This window comes from Embiotoca jacksoni, unplaced genomic scaffold (assembly GCF_022577435.1).
Source record: "Embiotoca jacksoni isolate LCO1_2020_lvr unplaced genomic scaffold, fEmbJac1.0.p SCAF_63, whole genome shotgun sequence".
Taxonomy (NCBI): Eukaryota; Metazoa; Chordata; class Actinopteri; family Embiotocidae; genus Embiotoca; species Embiotoca jacksoni.
Genome location: NW_027185418.1, coordinates 908,998 through 928,281, shown reverse-complemented (window position 1 = coordinate 928,281; position 19,284 = coordinate 908,998). Strand labels below are relative to the sequence as shown.

The 19,284-nt window shown below is 44.2% G+C and overlaps 2 protein-coding genes across 2 annotated transcripts; one reads left to right on the top strand and one right to left on the bottom strand.

Moving 5' to 3' along the window:
- On the bottom strand, positions 1–7,357 carry ensab (endosulfine alpha b). Its single transcript, XM_069174973.1, has 3 exons — positions 7,273–7,357; positions 4,660–4,782; positions 1–2,673 (listed from the first exon to the last, which is right to left on the bottom strand). Exons 1-3 carry the CDS (start codon positions 7,327–7,329, stop codon positions 2,503–2,505), a joined length of 351 nt encoding a protein of 116 aa, XP_069031074.1. The 5' UTR covers positions 7,330–7,357; the 3' UTR covers positions 1–2,502.
- Positions 7,358–7,517: 160 nt separating this feature from the next.
- Positions 7,518–16,340, top strand: hormad1 (HORMA domain containing 1). The gene is made up of 18 exons (XM_069174948.1): positions 7,518–7,683; positions 7,922–7,948; positions 8,200–8,263; positions 8,590–8,734; positions 8,822–8,885; positions 9,280–9,316; positions 9,461–9,481; positions 9,688–9,714; positions 9,803–9,870; positions 10,793–10,941; positions 11,958–12,115; positions 12,223–12,273; positions 12,323–12,364; positions 12,988–13,048; positions 13,524–13,576; positions 14,851–14,934; positions 15,245–15,292; positions 15,817–16,340. Exons 3-18 carry the CDS (start codon positions 8,231–8,233, stop codon positions 15,910–15,912), a joined length of 1,137 nt encoding a protein of 378 aa, XP_069031049.1. The 5' UTR covers positions 7,518–7,683; positions 7,922–7,948; positions 8,200–8,230; the 3' UTR covers positions 15,913–16,340.
- Positions 16,341–19,284: the final 2,944 nt, after the last annotated feature.

Sequence of the window (19,284 nt, the reverse complement as noted above, 5' to 3'; positions counted from 1 at the left end):
AAGCCTACGTCGGTGGAGTGTGCGTTTTATGTGAAGGTTTCCCTGAAGTAGTAAAAACGCGCCGATTCTCGGCCGAGCGCCGGCGTCCGGTTCGGATTTCCTCGAATGCGTGAGAGGGCGCACATTCAAAGGCCGGAGATGTCTTTGTTTTTTTTTTGGTGATCGCTCCGTTGACCTGTTTTTCTTCTTCTTTTTTTTTTTTTTTTTTTTCTTAAAGGAGGTTTGAACCATAGTAACAGGTGGGACATGCACGTACTTTGCCCCCCCCCCACCCCCCCTCTGCCTCCGCCCCGTGCGTTATAAAATCGGGTCTCGCCCTGCTCTGCCAAGCGTTCGGGAGCGAGCGTTCCCGCAAGACGCTCCGGTGTCCCACTTCATGCTCTTCGGAGCGCCCGCTGTTTTAACCCCCTCTTGAACGCCCCCCTGAGATCAAAGATCAGTCCGTGTAGTCTGCCGGTTTGGGAAGAAGAAGAAGAAGAAGAAGAAAAAAACTTAACGAGGTCGTAGAATTAGGACGATACTCCAGCTCAAAAGAGTGTTGTTGTTGTTGTTTTTTTATTAGAGAAGAAGTAGAATTCCCTTTTTTTGTTTGTTTTTGTTTTGTTTTACCGAGTTTAGTGTTTGATAATGTGAACCGCAGCGATTGAGGGTTGGAACGTCGAGGGAACCCGCTGCGTCCGACTGCGATATATTAATTCTGAAAGTTAGAAATCAACGTCAGAAATAAAAAAAAATTTAAAAAAAAAAGTCATTCTTTTGGTCGGTCCCAAAATGTCTAACAAAAAAATAAATAAATGAAAAAAAAAAAAGAACTTTTTTTTTAATGCACGTGTGCCGTTAACTACGAAGGCCGCGGTTTCCTTTTTGTCTTCTCGATGGGGCCTTTTATGTGGTTGTCTTCAGCAAACCTTTAGCAGCATTTTGGATCTAAGATGGGCAGGAAAGTAAAAAAAAAAAAAAAAAAAAAAAAAAAAAAGAAAGAAATTCAATATCTGCACGGTCACGTCACTCGTCACATCTCCGAGCCGGATGGGCTTCGTGGCTGCAGGTCTCGCAATGTGAGCCGGACACCACGACAACCTCGCGACAGCCGGACGGCTGCAAGTGTGCGTTTTTTTTCTATTTTTTGGCTCGGTTGTTAAAAAGCGAAGCCAGAAAATTCCCGGGGATGTAATTTCGGAGCGAGTTGATTTAGCGTTTGTCTCGAGGCGTGCTGGCTGGTCCGGTCCTCCGAGCCGATCGCAAAACCGCGTGCTTGTTTTGAGTATTATTTACAGAAGCGTGTACTCTACGAAGGGGTGCACCTTATCCTCCCGCAAAACGTTTTTAGGCTCTCGACTCGAACTGAGGCTGAGCTCGGAGACCGGCGGGGTTCACCCGGCCCCTTTAAAAAAAAAAAAAATAAATCAAATAAAACACGAGGATATACTCAGCGGGAGCGCGTCTACGTGGATTGTCAGGACAGCAAGAAGGATGGAAGGGGAAGGACGTGTGACTGTGGACGTTTCGGGGGTGGGGGGGATGGGGTGTGGTGGGGAGGGGGGGGCATTCGGGTGTTTTCTTACGACGCTTCTTAACCCGCTAAAGCGGACGCTCCGACATGTTGGATTTCTTTCTTTTGTTTTTCTAGTTGTTGTTGTTGTTGTTGTTACATGTTACGATCATGCAGCATATTTAAGAGAGAACAGGAGCAAAGGGAGTAAGAAATGAAAGCAACATGAGCAGAGAGAGAGGAGGTGAAAAAAGAAAAAAAAAAATACAAATAAAATCCCCGTTTGGCTGAGCGGCAGCAGCGTGACGTTCGGTTTACATTTTGACCAAAAACAAAATAACCCTACAGATTTGGTATGCAAGCAATCATTCACATACATCTTCCACACACACACGCACACGCACACACACTCCCAGCCACCAGCGTAAGAAAGGGGGAACGTGAAGATCAACGAACACGCTGCGATCACGGTTCCTGACTCCCTTTAGCACACATCGTTTTGGTGTAATTCAGGAAGCCCCCCCCTATCCCCCCCCCCCCCCCCCCAAAAAAAAATAAAAATAAAACATACTATACAGATTACAAAGTGCATTAACTCACCCCCCCCCACACACACACACCCCCCCCACCCCGACGACACACACCTACTGTAATGCATCTTGGAACACTGAAAAACCAAGATGTAAAGGAGGGGGGTGGGAAGGGGGGTGGGGGGTAAGAGCAGTGTGCCAGGAGGAGAGAGGAGGGGGGGGGGCAGAACTGTGTGCGGTAGAGAAGGCGGGAGAAGGTCCGCGTGACCCCCCCCCCCCCCCCACATAACAAGCAAATTGGAGAACTTATTTGTTTTTTGTGGGTTGTTTTTTTTTTACAACTCTGCCCGATATGTTAAAGCCAGTGGTGCCAGGGGAGATGAAAAGGGATGAGTGGGGGAGGCGGGGGCATATTTGGAAAGGGGGCGGGGGGAGGGATGGGCACAGGCGAACGTGGAGGCGCGGGGGACGTTTGCCGGGCTAGCCGGCGAGCTTGCTGGTCACCAAGGACGACTTCCTCTGGGGCAGATCCTGCGGCGTGGGGATGTGGTCGCCGGTCACGAGGTTCTTGTCGGGTCCCGCCACAGGAAGCTGCTTGTTCTTCATCTTGGCCTTGGCCATGTTGTAATCGCCCGAGTCGAAATACTTTTGCTGCGTGAGGAGAAAAGACGACTTCAAAAATCGAGCCTAGAGACGAAAACCACGCGGCGTTTTTTTTTTTTTTTTTTTTCCTCTCCGTCGAACGGAAACATCCACCTCAGTTAAAGCAAAGATTTACACGCACATATGGAAAGTAAAAAAAAAATAATAATAATTAAGGAGTTATTGCTCGGTGCAACTGATGCTGCTTTTCATTTATAAAAAAAAAAAAAAAAAAAAAAAGAGCCATTTATTGGCTTCGAACATTGAAACGTACAAGCAAACGTTTCCGTTTGCCTTTTAGGGCTCACGGCTTATTAGGATACGAAATAAATAACTACCTGTTGTATATACCAATATATAAACAGCAACTATTATCATAAGAAAGCATTTAAGCTTCGTTATTCAGCCTTACTGAAACATACAAAAGACATTTCTGACAAGCGACAGGAGTCGATAATCCAGATAAACAATATACTACGGTTGCCGCTAATTTGTCCTACTCGGGGCAGGAGAACGGGATCGCGAGGAGATGACGTCATAAAAGGAGCGGCGGGGTCGAACGCCGAACGGCTGAAAATGATCTGGGAAATAATGACAAAAAAAAAAAAAAAAAAAAAAAAAAAAAACGACATTTCTATGAGTTTAATCTACACGTAATGATAATTGTGACAGGCCGAGACACTGCTGACCCACAAGGTGTACTTGTGGTAACAGCCACCACATAACAGTGCCTCTCAAATACAAAGATTTTGACTGAAGTACTGCAATTTCTTCCCTTTTTTGGGGGGGCGGGGGGCTTTTCCCTCAGCCTGCCTCCTCGGCTACTCCCACTCCCGAGCCAGTGATTTCCCACGTTTCCCAGAATGACTTTCAACAACCTTCAGTGGTGGAAGTTCTCGTGTAGGTGGAGAGAGCAACAATTGGGTTTTTTGTTGTTGTTGTTGTTTTTTTTTTTTTTACTGTCGGGAGAAAGTTGGATGGAGAGAGAGAGAGAGCGAGAGAGAGAGAGAGAGAGAGCTGCCCTCAGGGTGCTCTGCCCTGCTGTTCAAAATACAAATTAAAAAGTACCGGCTGGATTTGACATGCGACCGATGTAGCCGCGCTGCACTCTGGTCTGCTGAGGTTTGGTCGGTGGAGAAATGTGTTTTTGTTTTTTGTTTTTTCCTCTCCGCTTCAGCGGATTTAACCTTGTAGCACGGATGGACGGAAACCCAAACGAGACCAATTTTTTTTTTTTTTTTTTTTGCTCTTTAGCTGTGAGGTGCCCGTTAACGTTTCATCAATTATTTTCTTTGATGAGTGAAAACATTTTGTCCCCCAAAAATTAAGAGTACAGAACCATTGCAGTGCGCTACGACTGCCAGGATGATGCACTCAACCCCCCCCCCCCCCCCCACCAAAAAAAAAGAGGTGTAAAACGGAAAGGGGGCGGGGCCACCGACATAAAGATTTTTTTTTCAAATTAAGGCGTCATAGGAAGGCGGCAGGTTGTTCCTGAACAACCGCACGAAAGCGTTTACTGACTGCTGCGGGACAGAAGCCATCAGTGTGTTAAACACAAAAAAAACGCCTTATTTTCTGGATAAAATCGTGAAAGCTGCAGACGCGCAGGTGATGCGTTCATTTCCGTTCGGTGCGGAACGGCAGAATTGCTGCACGACACGCGTTAAGAGTCCTGACATGCGAGAGCACTATTTACTGGTGCGCCGGTGGAAGCGTGTCATTTGGAAACACGGTAAAAGGCCGCAGGGTACGTTGTCCGCTCCTGATTTGTCCAGTTAACCTTTCAGTGGCAGCGATGCATTTGGGCTTGATTGACCCTCATACAAACATCAGCTCAACCAGACAGCTGCAATAACTTTCTCAATTTAGTCCAGGTGTTGATTTTTTTTTTGGGCATCAAATCTGTCACTTTTTTTTTTTTTAATGAGACACAATCCCGTCTCTCTCTCTCTCTCTCTCTCCACGGTCCCTGACTGTGTGGACAAAGCCTACCCCTTTCTGTAGTCTCTTCATCAGGAAGTCTGAGCCACCGGGCTTCTGGCCCAGGCCGGGGTACTTGGCCTTCAGCTTGGCCTCCTCTACTTTCACCGGGTTGGCATTCTTCTCCTGGGAGTCCTGCGGAGACAAGAACCCAAGACGGACTTCAGCGGTCTTGTTTTGCATTAAAAACAATTTTTTTTTTTTTTTAAAAAGCAGTCGGCCGATACAGCTTCGGGGGGAGGTGGGGTGGAGGAAGAGGTTTTGAGCACGACTGGAACAGCTGATTATGGTGACAGGCGCTCATTTATGGTCGCCCTGCAATTCCAACAATTCTGCTGCTTCTACAAAAAAAAAAAAAAAAAAAAAAAAACACCAGTTAGAGCAGTAAAAAAAAGATCTCTGGTGGAGCGCGAGGTCGCTGCAATTCACTCTGAAATTACTCCTGAAAATCCTCAAGTGCTGTGAAGTGGGCAAAAAAAAAAAAAATATGAATAAAGTGTGACAATGACTGGTGGAAAGTGAAGATACTTCACGACGGCCGTGAGTCGCAGCACGAATGTTCTCCTGTTACCGTCTCTCATATCGCCGCCGTGCCTGACAGGAAACAGCTGAAGACGACGACGGCGGCGACGCTTGGTACAAACAAGGAAGCCCGAAGGATTTATAGAAGCGCACGCTGACGGCGAACAACTTTAGCCCCAATTTGAAATGATACCCACGAGGATTTCGGCGCAAGAACATCGTGTGTGCATCAATTAAAGATGGAAGCTCGTCACGGAAGAATGAACTCAAATGAAGTCAATAAAAAGCCCCGTTAGCAAATCTGCGTAGCGACGACGAATTCCTCAGCGGAGACGGCTGTGACCCGACGGTGCTTTGCCAAGCGCCTACAACACCGGGTGGGGTTTACTGAAGCTAAGGTGACACCTGGTGTAGACAATGCAAGTATTTATGCTGTTGCCGCTGACAAATACCGGCCAAACTGGTCAGATAACCGTCGCTCCGGTCGCCGTCAGGTAGAAGTGGAGGGAGGCCTCTGATTGGGGCCACCGCCTCGTGTGCAGTGTGAATCGAGGTGGTTTTGACTTGTTCGATTTAAAAACAAAAAAAAACTAAACACAACAGGAAATAGTTGTAAAGTGCACGTGAAACGACAGCGGACAAACTCCGGAGGCCATTTGCGCGCTCCTCGCCTTGCGTACCTGGGGAGAAGCAGCGCACAGTCGCAGACCTACTTCCACCGTGCAGGCAAGATAGGACACTCAGCCTTGTAAAGCTTGCTGGGGCGGGGACAAAATGTGACTCAGGACACAGAAGCCGATGAACAGATTCCCTCAGGAGGAGGAGGAGGAGGATGGGGTGGTGGTGGTGGGGACGTGTGGCTCACAGTGTGCCGATTCACTTGGGTCCACGACGAGAAATTTATGAGCGACTACGTTCGGGTCCCGTTGCAGAGAAACCGCAGAATCCCAACGGAGCCGTGCTGCGATTTTCAGAAATCCCGATTCGAGCCCGGCTGGAACAAACGCGTCCGTCCGTCCGTCCGGGCGAAGCGCGGTGCCGTTTTCGTGTCGCCGAAACGTCGGAGGTGGAGTTTGCGCGTCACGCGGGCGGAGCGCGTAGTTTCAGTGTATTCTAGTATTGCGCCGTGAGAAACCAACCGGTTCGTCGACAGAAAGCCTGAATTTCAACCTCGCAACGGGCGCGAGCTTTATGTAGATTTTTTTTTTTTTTTTTTTTTTTTAATAAAAGATTTCACATTGTCTGAATGATCAAAACAAACCAACAACCGAGTAACATTTCTACAATTTGTACACTTTACAACGTGATGATTGTAGAGCTGGTAAATATAATATACGGTCTTTAAATGTCACATCTTTTGTTGTTGTTGTTGTTTTTGTGTGTGCGCTCAACCTCCGGTAAACAAACGTAAGTTTTGTCATCGTTGACAAAAAGCAAGTCAAAACCACAGACACAGTGTTTGTGCATCGCTGCTGCGGTTCTCGCCGTTGCGTGGAAAAAAATGCGGTAAAAGACGCTGCGGTTGGTTTTGTCCCCCCGTCGGGGACATTTGGACAAAACATCAGGGCGAAGAAAAGTGCTTTTTTTTTGGGGGGGGGGGGGGGGGGGGGACGTTTTAGAACAGGTGTCTTCTCTTAGATCCAAGTTGCACGGAGTTAAAAAATCAACGAGTTACGTCTTTATTTAGAGACATACCCCCCCCCCCCCCCTCTCTGTCTCTCTGTCCCCCCCCCCCTCCTCCTCCTCCTCCCACTACAGACCAATGAGGCCCGAGCTGCGGTGGACTCGCCAGCCAATGACACAACAGGCAAGGTGCTCCGTATGGTCTCGGACGGGCTGCAACTTCAACCACAATACCGAACGAGCTCCCTCTTTCCCGATGCGCTTTCTTCCAGGAGGGAGGGAGGGAGGGGGAGTCCTCCCTTTTTTTTTTTTTTTTTTTTTTTAGGGGGGGGGGGGGGGGTGCAGCGCTTGAAAGCGTGTTTGCAAAAAAAAAACAAAAACACTTCACTTGTGCTAACTGGTTGTTAGCCACTTCAAAGCTAGCGACGTTCGGCGGTTAGCTAACAACAACCAAAGACGAGCCAGTCGGGGGAAACCCACCTGTTTTTCGTCCTCGTAGTCCGGTTGAGTGTCCGAGTCCAGGTTTTCCGACGACATCGCGTTGAGCGTGGCGGACAGAAGCAGGTGTCCCGTTTGTCAGACAACCCGAAGCGAGGGTTTTACGAGGTACCGTTTTGTGTACCTGCGCCGAGTCTAATCCTGCTCCCGTGAACGCGACTGCTCCCCAACAAAAATGGCGTAACGAGATGTGACGTCACCATCGGAGGAAGGGCGGGTCTACTCGCAATTGACGTGTGCAGCAGCCAAACGGAGGCGCGGCACTGCTCCGCGAAGAGCCAATAGGACGCCGTTAACCGCGCCGCTCGCCGTGATTGACGGCAAAATCCGCCCAATTGGCTTGTACGAAATGAAGACTGGCGCTGCATCGACACAAAAGATATATAATCGATGGTACATGTTGGTTTTTAATTTAATATATGCTGTGTAACAGTGATTCGTGAACACATTAAAAAAAAAAAAAAAAAAAAAAAAAAAAAAGGTTTAACGAGGATTCCCGGCCGTTTTGTCACTTTTTTTTTTTTTTTTTTTTTTTTTTTTTTTTTTTTTTTTTAAATTTATATCTTCCGGTGGCTCCCCCGCTTCCTGATTGGCTCCTGCCTGGTCACGCTGCACCCATCAATCAAACAAGTTAGCGGGACGGCTGGTGTGGCTAAAGGTTAGCTTTCAGATCTTTGTTTAAAAAAAAAAAAAAAAAAACCAAAAAAAAAAAAACGATTTTGTTTTTTTTACTGTATTCTTGTGGTTAAATGTACTTTTATTATTGCTAAGTACAAAAAAGGCGAGACGAGGGACAGTTTAAGGTTTTGTAAAGGAGAAATTATTTTGGCAGTTAACAGAATAATTAGCTTTGATTAGCGTTGTAGCTGCTTCCTCCCTCCTCATATTATTTATCTTTATTCTTAACAGCTTTTCATTTTTTTTTTTCTTCACCAAAGTCATGGCATGTCTACAACAAGTGAGAACTTCTCAGGTAAAATGACACTAACCTGAGTGGCTCATGTTAATTCATCGTTTCTTGATGCCCGCCATTTAGCTACGAGGCCAATACACATTTTACAGTCAAATTTTATATATATATATATATATATAAAATATACTTTTCAGTTTTTCCATTTTTATTTATCATACTTCACTTTAATTGATATTGCAGCTTTAATATAGTTTCTCAAATTTAGATTGAACATCAATACGCTGTATATTCATCATATTCTACACTTTGAGATTAAAATAATAATAATAATAATAATTCGTAGGTTTGTTTCACAGATAATTTATTTGTTCCTTTCACTCACACAGGAGGCTCAGCTGTCGCCCAATCAGGTCGTCACAGAGCAGCAGTCCCTGGTTGTGGTAAAGAAGCTGCTGGCCATCGCCGTGTCCGGCATCACGTACCTGCGGGGTATTTTCCCCGGGAAGGCCTACGGGAGCAAATATGTGGAAGGTTAGATTTGCATATAGAGCGGATACCGTGTCATATTTATTTAGACATAGATATAATAAGGGTCTTCCTTTTTCTTTTCTCTCGCAGATCAGCAAGTGATGATCCTCAAAGAGGACCCCAACTGTCCCGGGTCCATTCAGATTCTTAAGTGGTAAATAACACCCGGTCTCACAAACTGGATTGAGCTGAGTGACGATGACAGAGTCAAATATCAGTTGTTATTATTTATTTTTCAGTTGGCAAATCATTTCAGAATTAATCCTGTTGTCATTTCAGTGTTTTTTTTGTTTGTTTGTTTTTTTTGTGGAAATAATGTGTTTCCTTCTTCTTCTTCTTTTTTTTTTTTTTTTTTTGGACCGGTGTCATATCTCCGTGCTTTAAAGAGTTTACGTCTCAGATAATGTGAAATCACACATATACAAAAGTATACACACATAGACGCCAGAGCACTTGGCTATGTTCAGTATGTGATGATGATTCAGGGCGTACTGGCGTGAGCACTGACATCAGTGTATGTGGGAACATGTCGTTTTTATTTCTTCCAGGATGCAGGGATGCTTCGACGCCATCGAGAAGAAATATGTCAGTATCACATTTAACCTCTTCCATCAGTCAGAAGTGATGAATTAGACGAGATAAATAAATACTGGATTCTTTGTTCACATGTATTTTGTCTTATTGCAACTAAATATGTCCAAAATTATTGTTGTTTTCTTTTCCCACCAGCTACGGATAGTCATCATGTCTGTGAGTATTTTATTCATCTTCTTTTTTCAGTCTTGAATATTGAATGTTTGAACTGAATTGAACGCATCAGGGTGCTTGGAAAAGTGACTCCTTGAGTGTTTTGAGATAAGGCTTTTTATTTTCCTATTTAAGGCCTTAAGAAATCCCCAAATATTGATGGTGCTGACATTTGTCTATCTGACCCCCCCCCCTTTTTTTTTTTCCAGATTTATACAGACCCAGAGAACCCCCTGGTAATCTCTAGGTTTTCTTCTTCTTGCCAGTGTTAACGTTGATAAATGCTCAGATATTGTACTAATATCTGGCATCATCTCTTTTCAGAAGGTGACTGAGTGTTACCAGTTTAAGATCCAGTACACTGCGAAAGGGGCGCGAATGGATTTTGAAAGGTGGGATGTTTTTCATGCTTTAAAGTTGGCTTATCCATCACACAACAATAACACCGTTGTCTGTTTTTCTTGTTTGTTTAAATAAAAATAAAAAACTGCATTATTGTTTAGTTAGTTTTCATTCAATTTAATTATTCTATTTTATTTTATTCTATTTATTGTATATACTGTGCATTTTTATATTTAATATTTTTTACTGTTGTTTTATTGCTTCCTGTCCCTATAATGCTGCTGTAGCAAAAAAAAAATTCCCCTTGGGGATTAATAAAGTAACTATCTATCTATCTATCTATCTTACACGATGACGTAACTTGATTTTCTGTCTGTTATTCATTCGATGTTTGAAGTAAATACTTTTATTTCTCACAAATTTGCTCCATAGCTGGAACTCTGGTGAAGTATGGAAACTAAGAGAAGCTAAATCAGACTTTAATATGAGTTGAAACACTTCAACCTGATGACATATTTACTTTGTTATGCGTAAAAATGTATGTATGTAAAAAAAAAAAAAAGAAAGAAAATCCACATTTCTCTGGCACATTTAATACACTTTTTTTTTCAGCTGTCAACATTGCATGTTTCATATAAAATAATATAAAACTTTACCATCCTGACTGATTTTTTTTGTTTTTTCCCATGTAAAATGTGTTAATTAAGGATTCGCCAGCCTTCACAAGTACTTTATAATTGCAGCAACACTGTAGTCCGGTCTGAGTACGCTGCGTAGGAAATCGTTTGCAAGTTGTTGCACGCTACAGATGCGCTGACCTCGGCTTAATTCTGAAACGAGTGGAGCAGCTTCGGCCACCGCTGCAACAACATATAGTTAAAAAAAAAAAAAAAAAAAACCTGCTTGACTTCAACTTCATCGCACTGATTTGTTTGTGTTCATTTTTTTTGTCCTGTCCTTCTTCTTCATCAGCAACAAGAGCAAGGTGTCATCGATGTCGTGCGGGAACACGAAGAAAGCCAGCATCCTGCTGGTGAGAAAGCTCTACACGCTGATGCAGAACCTGGGCCCGCTCCCTGAAAACGTCTGCCTCAACATGAAGCTGGCCTACTACGATGACGGTGAGACACACACACACAGCGAGATTTCGATTTTTTTTAAAACAAGTGAGGTATATAAAAAAATTCACTTCTATTTGGTTGTCATGAATGGAGAGATTAGCTGTTTTATGTATCGGGCTGTAAACATGTTTATTTGCTGTGAAGTTGGTGATTTTAACATGAGAATCTCATTGGGTTTGAAAGCGTTTTTGAAACCAGCCCCAAGTGGCCATTCGTGGAACTGCAGTTTTTTGGCGCTTCGGAGCATTCGTTTCATTCTTTCAGCCCCGGGACGGTTAACGCTTGGAAACAAATGTGAGGGCAGCTAAAAAAAAGTAATTTTACAACAACAAAAGTTGCATCGCATAATATAACAAAAGATTAATGGAACAAATAGGAATGTCACAGCTTGTCGTCTGATCTGCCAGGAAGAGGAAACCAGAGACAGCGACCAGGTGGAGGGGTCGTCAAAGAATTAAAAAAGGGTCATATTTTTAAAGCTTTGAACGTGTTTCATATATCAATGACCATATTGATTTTTTTCTTTTTTTAAACCAAATGTTTTGAGCTGCACTTCTTCAAGTCTCTTACAAGCTGCCGCTTTTATCTTTGTGAGGATTTATGAAACATTTTAGTGATAACTAATGTTCTTAGTTACTTGTTCTTAATTCATCGGTTAATTGTTAATAACGGCCAAATTATATATGTTATCATATAGATTTTTCCATCCCTACAGGATTACATGTTTGCCCACGAGTCTGTTTTTGTTAGGATATCTCTGAGGCTGCTGTTGTTGCCTGTTTGACCCGCAAAATCATTTTTCCGGTAAACTTTCTTTCGGTTAATCCGCTTCGATTTACAGTGTTCAAGATGTTCGGTTTCAGAAACGAGCCGCACCGCGTGTTATTAATGCCTGTTTACGCGTATTTGAATCACGAGTCGTCACGTTTCCTTTTTCCCCCTCTTCGCGTAGGAACTCGTTCCCTTCTGGTTTGCCTCCGTTTCAACTGTTTGTTTCTCTGCGCGTCGGTTCACAGTCACCCCTCAGGGCTACCAGCCGCCGGGCTTCAAGGAGGCCGACGGCGACCCCATGGAGTTCGAGCAGGAGCCCGTCAAACTGACCATGGGCGAGGTGGTCACCCCGTTCCACTCTCTGAAGCTGGACATGACCACGGAGAGACGAAGGCTGGAGCAGGTGAACGGGGGACAGAGACACTTAACGGTCTTCGTACGAAGACTTTCTTTAACTGTCATATAATCACCTGCGTTCAGCACTTATGGCGTGTTGCTTAATGTCTGCAGGCGGAGGAGAGCGTTCGTGTGACGGAGAAGTGGGTGATGAAGGTGGAGGGGGGAGGAGGAGGAGGAGGAGGAGGAGGAGGAGGAGGGCGTCCTGACGCAGGTCAAAGTCCCAACAACTCAGACGTTCAGCTTTTTCACCCAAGTAATCCTTCGTGATCCGATTCACTCGCAGCTGCTTTCAACCTGAACACGAGCCTGTTGGACAAAAATAATCACGCAAACATCGATGAATTACTGTCAAAACATCTTCAATCAGTCGATTTGTTCAACATGAAAGAAAAAAACAACAACTTTAAAGGGTATGAACAATAAAAGAAACCTCATTCACACGAGAGTACCACATGATACAAACGAAAAGGCTAGAAATCAGATTCGTGAATTCATTAGTCATCGAAGATTGCAACTCTTAAACACGACGGTATTATTTCACGAAATTGCGTTTCCTTTTTAACATCCACGCCAAATCAGCGCATCGTCAAATTCATCATCACATTCACACCGGGTTATTTCTTCTTTTGCCGAAAACGCGACCGACGCCTCGGAGATCGGGATCGCGTCCGCGTGTTGTCGCACCGAGAGGTTTCCAAAATGCAAATGTCGATGGCGAAGCTGCGCAGCCGGAGCTGCGGGTCAGACGTCAGAGCCGGTGCGCGCTACCGGCAGCTGCGTGTTGTTGTTGTTGTTGTTGTTGTGCGCGGTCACAGCGTGTTGGCGTTTGTCCGATCACGGCGTTCCCAAGATAACGTGTGTTTTTGAACCTTTTAGAGTCCTGCGCCCGGAGACGCGGAGGAGCCCGACAAGGAGGACAAAGACCCGGAGAACACCGGTAAATAAGACGGGACGACTCCCCTTCCGGGGTTCAGCGAGGCCTCGCTCGTGTGCCGCGATGCCTTCGCGATACAGGAAATAGCTGCCAGTGTTACGTTTTTAAACTCAAACATCGCAGGAACCGTAGAGTAAACTAGAGTGTCATCGAGTCCTTAGAAAGTACGATTGCGTCACAAAATGTGTTGAAGGCCTCACTTTAGTTTTAATGCTGAAATTCGACTAAAGGTGTGTAAATCTTTTATTTTCCCTGTTCATGTTATTTTCTGTTTCTCGTATTTAACTGAGACATTATTTTGAAGAGTCATCATCTTACAAAGCCTTTAAAGCCACTGTTAAATCTTACAGATGTCCTCATGATTCACCGAGAGTAGTTTTTATTTTTTTATTTAGAGACCCTACACGATATCAGCGACTCATCGTGACGTCAAAATCTGAATTTTGTGAAAAAAATCTTTGTGTTCCATGAATCGAAGAGATCCAGATGAGCGTTAATGAGAAGATCAAGACTCGTGAGGAGGTCACGGAGGTACGTGGGACACGCTGACGACGCGCATCTCGGCTCACCACGTCACGAACACGTCGCGTAAAACCGTTTAAAACCGCAGGAGGAAAGACTCGCACATTAAAATGCATTAATGCCGTTAAATGCTCTTGAAGCTCGATGCGTTTTAAGTTGAAATCGACAGCTGGGAGTCAAAGTATGAAAACAAAAGGAAAGTATTCAACAGCAAGTAAATCGAATGGCTTTTGTTATGGAGTTTTAGGACAAACATTGTTTGCCGTTCTCCATCTGGCCACATTTAAAATCGCATTACCCAACAAGCGTTTCCGACCCAGCGATCCGATTGGTCGACTGTTCATTTGGGACATGCTCAAATCACCATGACGACACACCCTGCTAGAATTGGAATTGAATTTCATGTGAAGTTCAACATAACGTTGTTGTTTTTTTTACTTGTTATAGGTCGATTTATTTTCACCCGTTTGGTCCTCTTTGGTCGCTCCGAGCAGCAGTACCGTAACACCACCGATGATCTTTAAATCCCAGCGGCGGCCAGTTTGACCGGTTTGTTTTTAACACGGGACGCGGTGCTAAAATCTTTCAAATACATCGATATCTTTTTTTTTTTTTCCAGCGGATATCTTGCTTGCAACCAGACGGAGCTGGCTGAGCAGTTTAGCGTTTCTATGCGCCGTCTTTATTCATTTTTGAGAAACGATCTCTCGGAAGTAGCAAAACGGACCGGAAATCGTCTCTGTTGCTAGGGTCGTTGCTAAGGGTCAGCCTACTTCCTGGAGTGGAAAACATTGCATACGTTGGAGTCGCCGCTGCTGACGCGACTGATTGTTTCCCCGTCGTTAGTCACACCCCGTGCGTTGCCACGGAAACGGAGATCACGCTAACAACAACAAAAAAAGTTTAGTATTTTGAGAGCGAATTTCCCCACAATATGAAAACATTTTGATTACATATTTTATTCAGATGGTCACTTGTTGTACAATCGCAATATTACACCCTCGTGTAACATTATTAACTAACATTATTAGTGTGACATTGTTAAATTTAAGTTTTCTTAGTTTTGATTGACTGTTTGGAAACAGGCGGAAACGTGCGCAAGTATCTTTCAACGCGAGGCGTCACTGGTGGTTGTAATTGAGAATTTAAAAATAATAATAATAATAAAGAGCCTCTCAGAAGTTCATAAGTGCAGGACGGCTGTCGGCTCTGCGTGAAGCCGACGGCCAGTTTGAGTGCAGCCGATGGGGTGCTGACGTTACGGCCCGTCTGCGCCCCGTCAGATTGAAACCATGGTGACGAGTACCGCCAACATGGAGCTGGACCTGAAGAGGACCAGGAGTGGACGGATCATCAAGTCCACTACGGTCAGTAAGCCGCTTAAGACCTCTTACGTTTAAAAGGTAGACAACTTAAACCCCCCCCCCGTTTACACCAAATCGTTCTTTACGAGTCACATTTCTTTGAAGCAGCATATTTTTTTATTTAAGCGATCTTTTTTTTAATCTTTTTTTTTAAATTATTATTAAATACGAGACTGTTTTTTTTTGTTGTTGTTGTTTTTCATGTAGCCTCTTTAAACACTGGAATGTACTTTTGTGTGTGTGTGTGTGTGTGTGTGTGTGTGTGTGTGTGTGTGTGTGTGTGTGTGTGTGTGTGTGTGTGCGCGCGCATCAGGAGACAAACCTGACTGTGAACAACAACAAGAAGAAGAAGGAAAAAATGGTAACAATCTCCTTAAAGCGTTTCTTAATTCTGAAACTGACTCTTCATTAAATATAAATGATTTATTATACAACTGTATGAGTTGTGGATGCGGGGAGTGACTAATAACACTGCTCTTACGTAGTCACGGAGGTCAGACCAACATTATGCGACCGTGACCTCTTCGTTAAAATAAGAAGCGTTTCCTTTCCTGGAAAAATGTATTGACAATTTTAAAGTCCAAATTTTAGGTGTGGGTGGAAAAGCTGTGCACACATGACGCATAACTTCATCGGGGGGGAAAAAAAGAAAAGAAAATAAGTCACCATTTGTTCAGCTGATAAAGCAGCTGTACTCGTACATAAGAAAAAAAAAAGATGTCTTCTAAAGTGGGAAATGCGTAGGATGCTTGTTTGTTTCACAGATGAGTCACTCGTGATCACTTTGGTTCTCAGAGTGGGAGATTTTGTGTCCGTCGGAGATTTTACACAAAAAAAACCTGCTGAATGTCAACCGCGTGTTTTTCCACTTCTGCCGGTCTTCAGGTTTCTCAGTACGACTTTCCCAACAGCCAGGAAACGCCGTCCAACTCGGCCACCAACAGGAAACGCAAATTGAGCGAGCCCAAAGAGCGCTTCTGACCTCACTGCCAACACAGCAGCGCTATTGATTCACACTGATGGGTTTTTTGGGGGGGTTTTTTAAGTTTAATTTGGATTTTTAAAGGGATTTCTGCTCCTTTTTGAAAATGTTTTCGCAGCATTTTGACGTAACTGTCAGACTATCGTCGTTGTTTGTTGTGCGATTTATTTCGATGAGACAAAATGTGTTGCTGCAATTTAATTCCCAAACATTTGGAAGTTGAGACATAACTGTAAGTGTAGTTTTAGTTTACAGATCTAAAATGCACTGCTGCATTTTAATACGAGTTCATCCATGATTTTACAACACTTGTGAACAAAATGTGTTACTTTTTAACGGTTCAGTTTTTTGGGGTTTTATTGTTACCACTCTGGGTTCGTTGTGTCTAAAAGTCGGACTGCAAACTTCAATAAAATACAGAAAAACATCCAACGTGTCATCTTGTGTATTCAATGCTTTTATAGTTATCAACTTAAACCCCCTTTACACCAAAAACTCTCCACAACTGAGTGTATTTCTTGAGAGTCACATGTTTTTTTTATTTAGCAATAATATATTAATCTGTTTTTTTCTTATGAGAGTGGCCTTTAAAAAAAAAAAAAAAATACTTTTTTACTTGACCTTTATTTCACCAGGAAGTTCCATTGAGATCAAAATCTCTTTTACAAGGGAGACCTGGCCAAGGTAGCATCTGTACAAACTCAAAACATTAAAATACAGCATACACAACTTAATATACGAAATCCCCGATGTAACGGCAAGACAGCGATTCAAACATGATATTTTTTTAACTCGCTGAGGATGCTTTGACCTTCAACTGAGCCGTTTGAGTGTGAAATCCTTAATATCATGCAGCATCTTTAAAAACAGGTTGTTGAAGAAAACTTTCATCTTATTTGACATTCAAGTCGATTTTTTTTTTCTTCCTTTATATATATGTAATAATAATAATGTGTCTAAAGTCAAACTAAAAACTTCGATAAAATACAAAAATGCATCCAAGGTGTCTTCTGTGTTTTCAGTAATGTGTCAGCGATACGGACCGTTGTGCAGTTATAGAAGAGAAGAGTGTAGACAACATCGGAGATGAGGCTTCGGGTAATATAGTTCCATAAATCCGCTGCACGTTATGAAAGCAGGTGAATATTGTGAGCTTTTACATTATTACATTTTTTTGTGTTATGCTTTCTTTTTTTTTTCTTTTTTTTAATGCTGTTATTTCTATTTTGACCCCGTCGTCTAGGAATAAAGTTGATTGGGTTTGAAGTGCAAGAAATGCAGCTGTGGACTGTACGCCGCCGTAATGCCTCCATCAGCACCGAAACAACCTGAGCGTGTTTGTTGATTTGGAGAAAAAAAACACAACTAAATCCAGTCGTCTGTTACGCTTTTAGAGATTGAACAGGGTTTTTTTTGTTGTTGTTGTTGTTGTTTTTTTATGGCTTCCTGCCTGTAAACATGGTCTCTGGAGAAAAGAAAAGAAAAAAAAAGATTAAACATCACCTTTCCTCTTAAAAAAAAACAAACCAAAACAAACCTCCATCTTTGAATAGACCCTGAAATGCCATCATTTGCATGTGAGGTGCCTTAAATGAAGCTGTTAAGTGAAAGTGGATTATATCTGTACACAGTGACCTTTGGGCCCCCGATAAGGGCCCATCAGCAGCCTCCCGCCCGCCAAGCTGTGTGGTTTTAATCTCCCATTGTTTTTCCCGGAGAGAGGGACATTTGCTGATAGACTGCCTTAACCCACTGCGGATCAATACTGCAGGAAACCTTTGTGATGCATATCCAAGCAGCCCCCCCCCCCACCTCCTCCTCACCACCACACACACACACACACACACACACACACACACACACCTTCCCAGGTCTGCAGCAGGCCAGAGGGAGAGGGAGGTGGGGAGGACGGGGGGGGGGGTAAAGAAAGAAAGAGAGACTCCATCACATCAGCCCCTTACTTCCTAACAGACATCGTCTTCGGTTATCGCTTTTATTTCATCGTCGTCGTCTTTTTTTTTTTATGGGCATTTCTGATAACAGAAAAAAAAAAAACATAAAGCAAGAATGGAAGGGGGGGGGATGGGGTGGGGGGGATCTAACGGCGGACGAGACCCCGCTCACCGACGCATCGGCGCTCTTTATGGGCTGTGAAATGAATCAGGGGTTACCTAACCCTCACCGCCCGACTCCAGGAGCAGTTTTTCAACACTTTTTTATTATTATTTTAACAGCAGTGGAGGGTGGTGGTTGGGAGGGAGGGGGGGTGAAGGGGGGGGGGGTTCTCTGGGTATTGATAAATGATGAAATGCAATGACGGTAAAAAGGCTCCTTTTTTTTTTTTTTTTTTTTTTTTTTGCAGGTGTAGTCATGTATTGTAGATAAGCCCTATCTCGGTTATAGACATTACAGCAGCCCTGTATCACCAAAATGAAATGATAAATAGGGCCTAAAGGGCAAAACGTGGCCAACGGCTTGGAAAATAAAAAAGAAAGACACACTGAAAGATTGAGAAATTGGCCCGCGTAGCACCTAGAGGAGCTGAACCGCTGGAGATTAGACACTCGAAGGCTTCGCAGACCCAGTTTTAATCACTTTTTTTTTTTTTTTTAAATAGAAAACATCAGAGCATGTTTTAAGGGGTGGATCGGTGCCCCTGTCGAGCACGTTACAAATGTCCAACAATAAAAGGGGCAAAAAAAAAAAAAAAAAAAATCTAAATTGCATTTTTACTCGGGCCTCCCTCCGTCAATCCTTCACTCCGATCCCGGGACTCTACATCATTTCTGCACGACACACGTCTCCCAGAAATGAATTCTGAAATTAAATTCAGGGACACACGTCCAGCGGGCCAGTGTTAACAGATCAATCAGCTGGTCAAACAGCAGGAGGGGCCCCCGCCGGACGCCTCTGCAGACCAATCACGGATCTGGGTCGGAGCCCCGTCTAAGTCGATATTAGCTCGGGTTCCAGGGCCGCCCGCCCGCGTCCGAGGCGAGACCCACTGACAGGCTGATGGACAGACAGCCGCAGTCCATCCCTGGGCTCCGTATAGATTAAAGCCAGCTTCTGTGAGCCTATAGTCACGGGGCGGTGATTGTGCCTGCAAGGCCTATAGGCCCCAAGGGGTGGGGGGGGGCGTGTGTGTGTGTGTGTGTGTGTGTGTGTGGGCCGGGTGTGTGTGTGTGTGGGGGGGGGGGGGACCCGGGCTTTACAGCAGGCGCTGCGTTGGGGTGGTGGGGGTGCGAGGGATGGAGTGGACATGCAGCCCAGGGACCGTGACCCCGCTGACCTTGCCAGAAGGGCAGCAAATGTTTCCGAGCTGATTAGCGCTTCCCCAGCAGCAGAGCAAACCCGCTCACCGTTAACCC

Bases quoted from the DNA above. Each gene is read 5' to 3' on its own strand.
- ensab (XM_069174973.1), bottom strand. From the start codon at position 7,329: ATGTCGTCGGAAAACCTGGACTCGGACACTCAACCGGACTACGAGGAC. The intron at 4,783-7,272 runs GTGGGTTTCCCC...TTGTCTCCGCAG, and splicing joins ACTACGAGGACGAAAAACAG to GACTCCCAGGAGAAGAATGC. The intron at 2,674-4,659 runs GTAGGCTTTGTC...CTCCTCACGCAG, and splicing joins TGAAGAGACTACAGAAAGGG to CAAAAGTATTTCGACTCGGG.
- hormad1 (XM_069174948.1), top strand. From the start codon at position 8,231: ATGGCATGTCTACAACAAGTGAGAACTTCTCAG. The intron at 8,735-8,821 runs GTTAGATTTGCA...TTTCTCTCGCAG, and splicing joins CGGGAGCAAATATGTGGAAG to ATCAGCAAGTGATGATCCTC. The intron at 8,886-9,279 runs GTAAATAACACC...TATTTCTTCCAG, and splicing joins TCCATTCAGATTCTTAAGTG to GATGCAGGGATGCTTCGACG.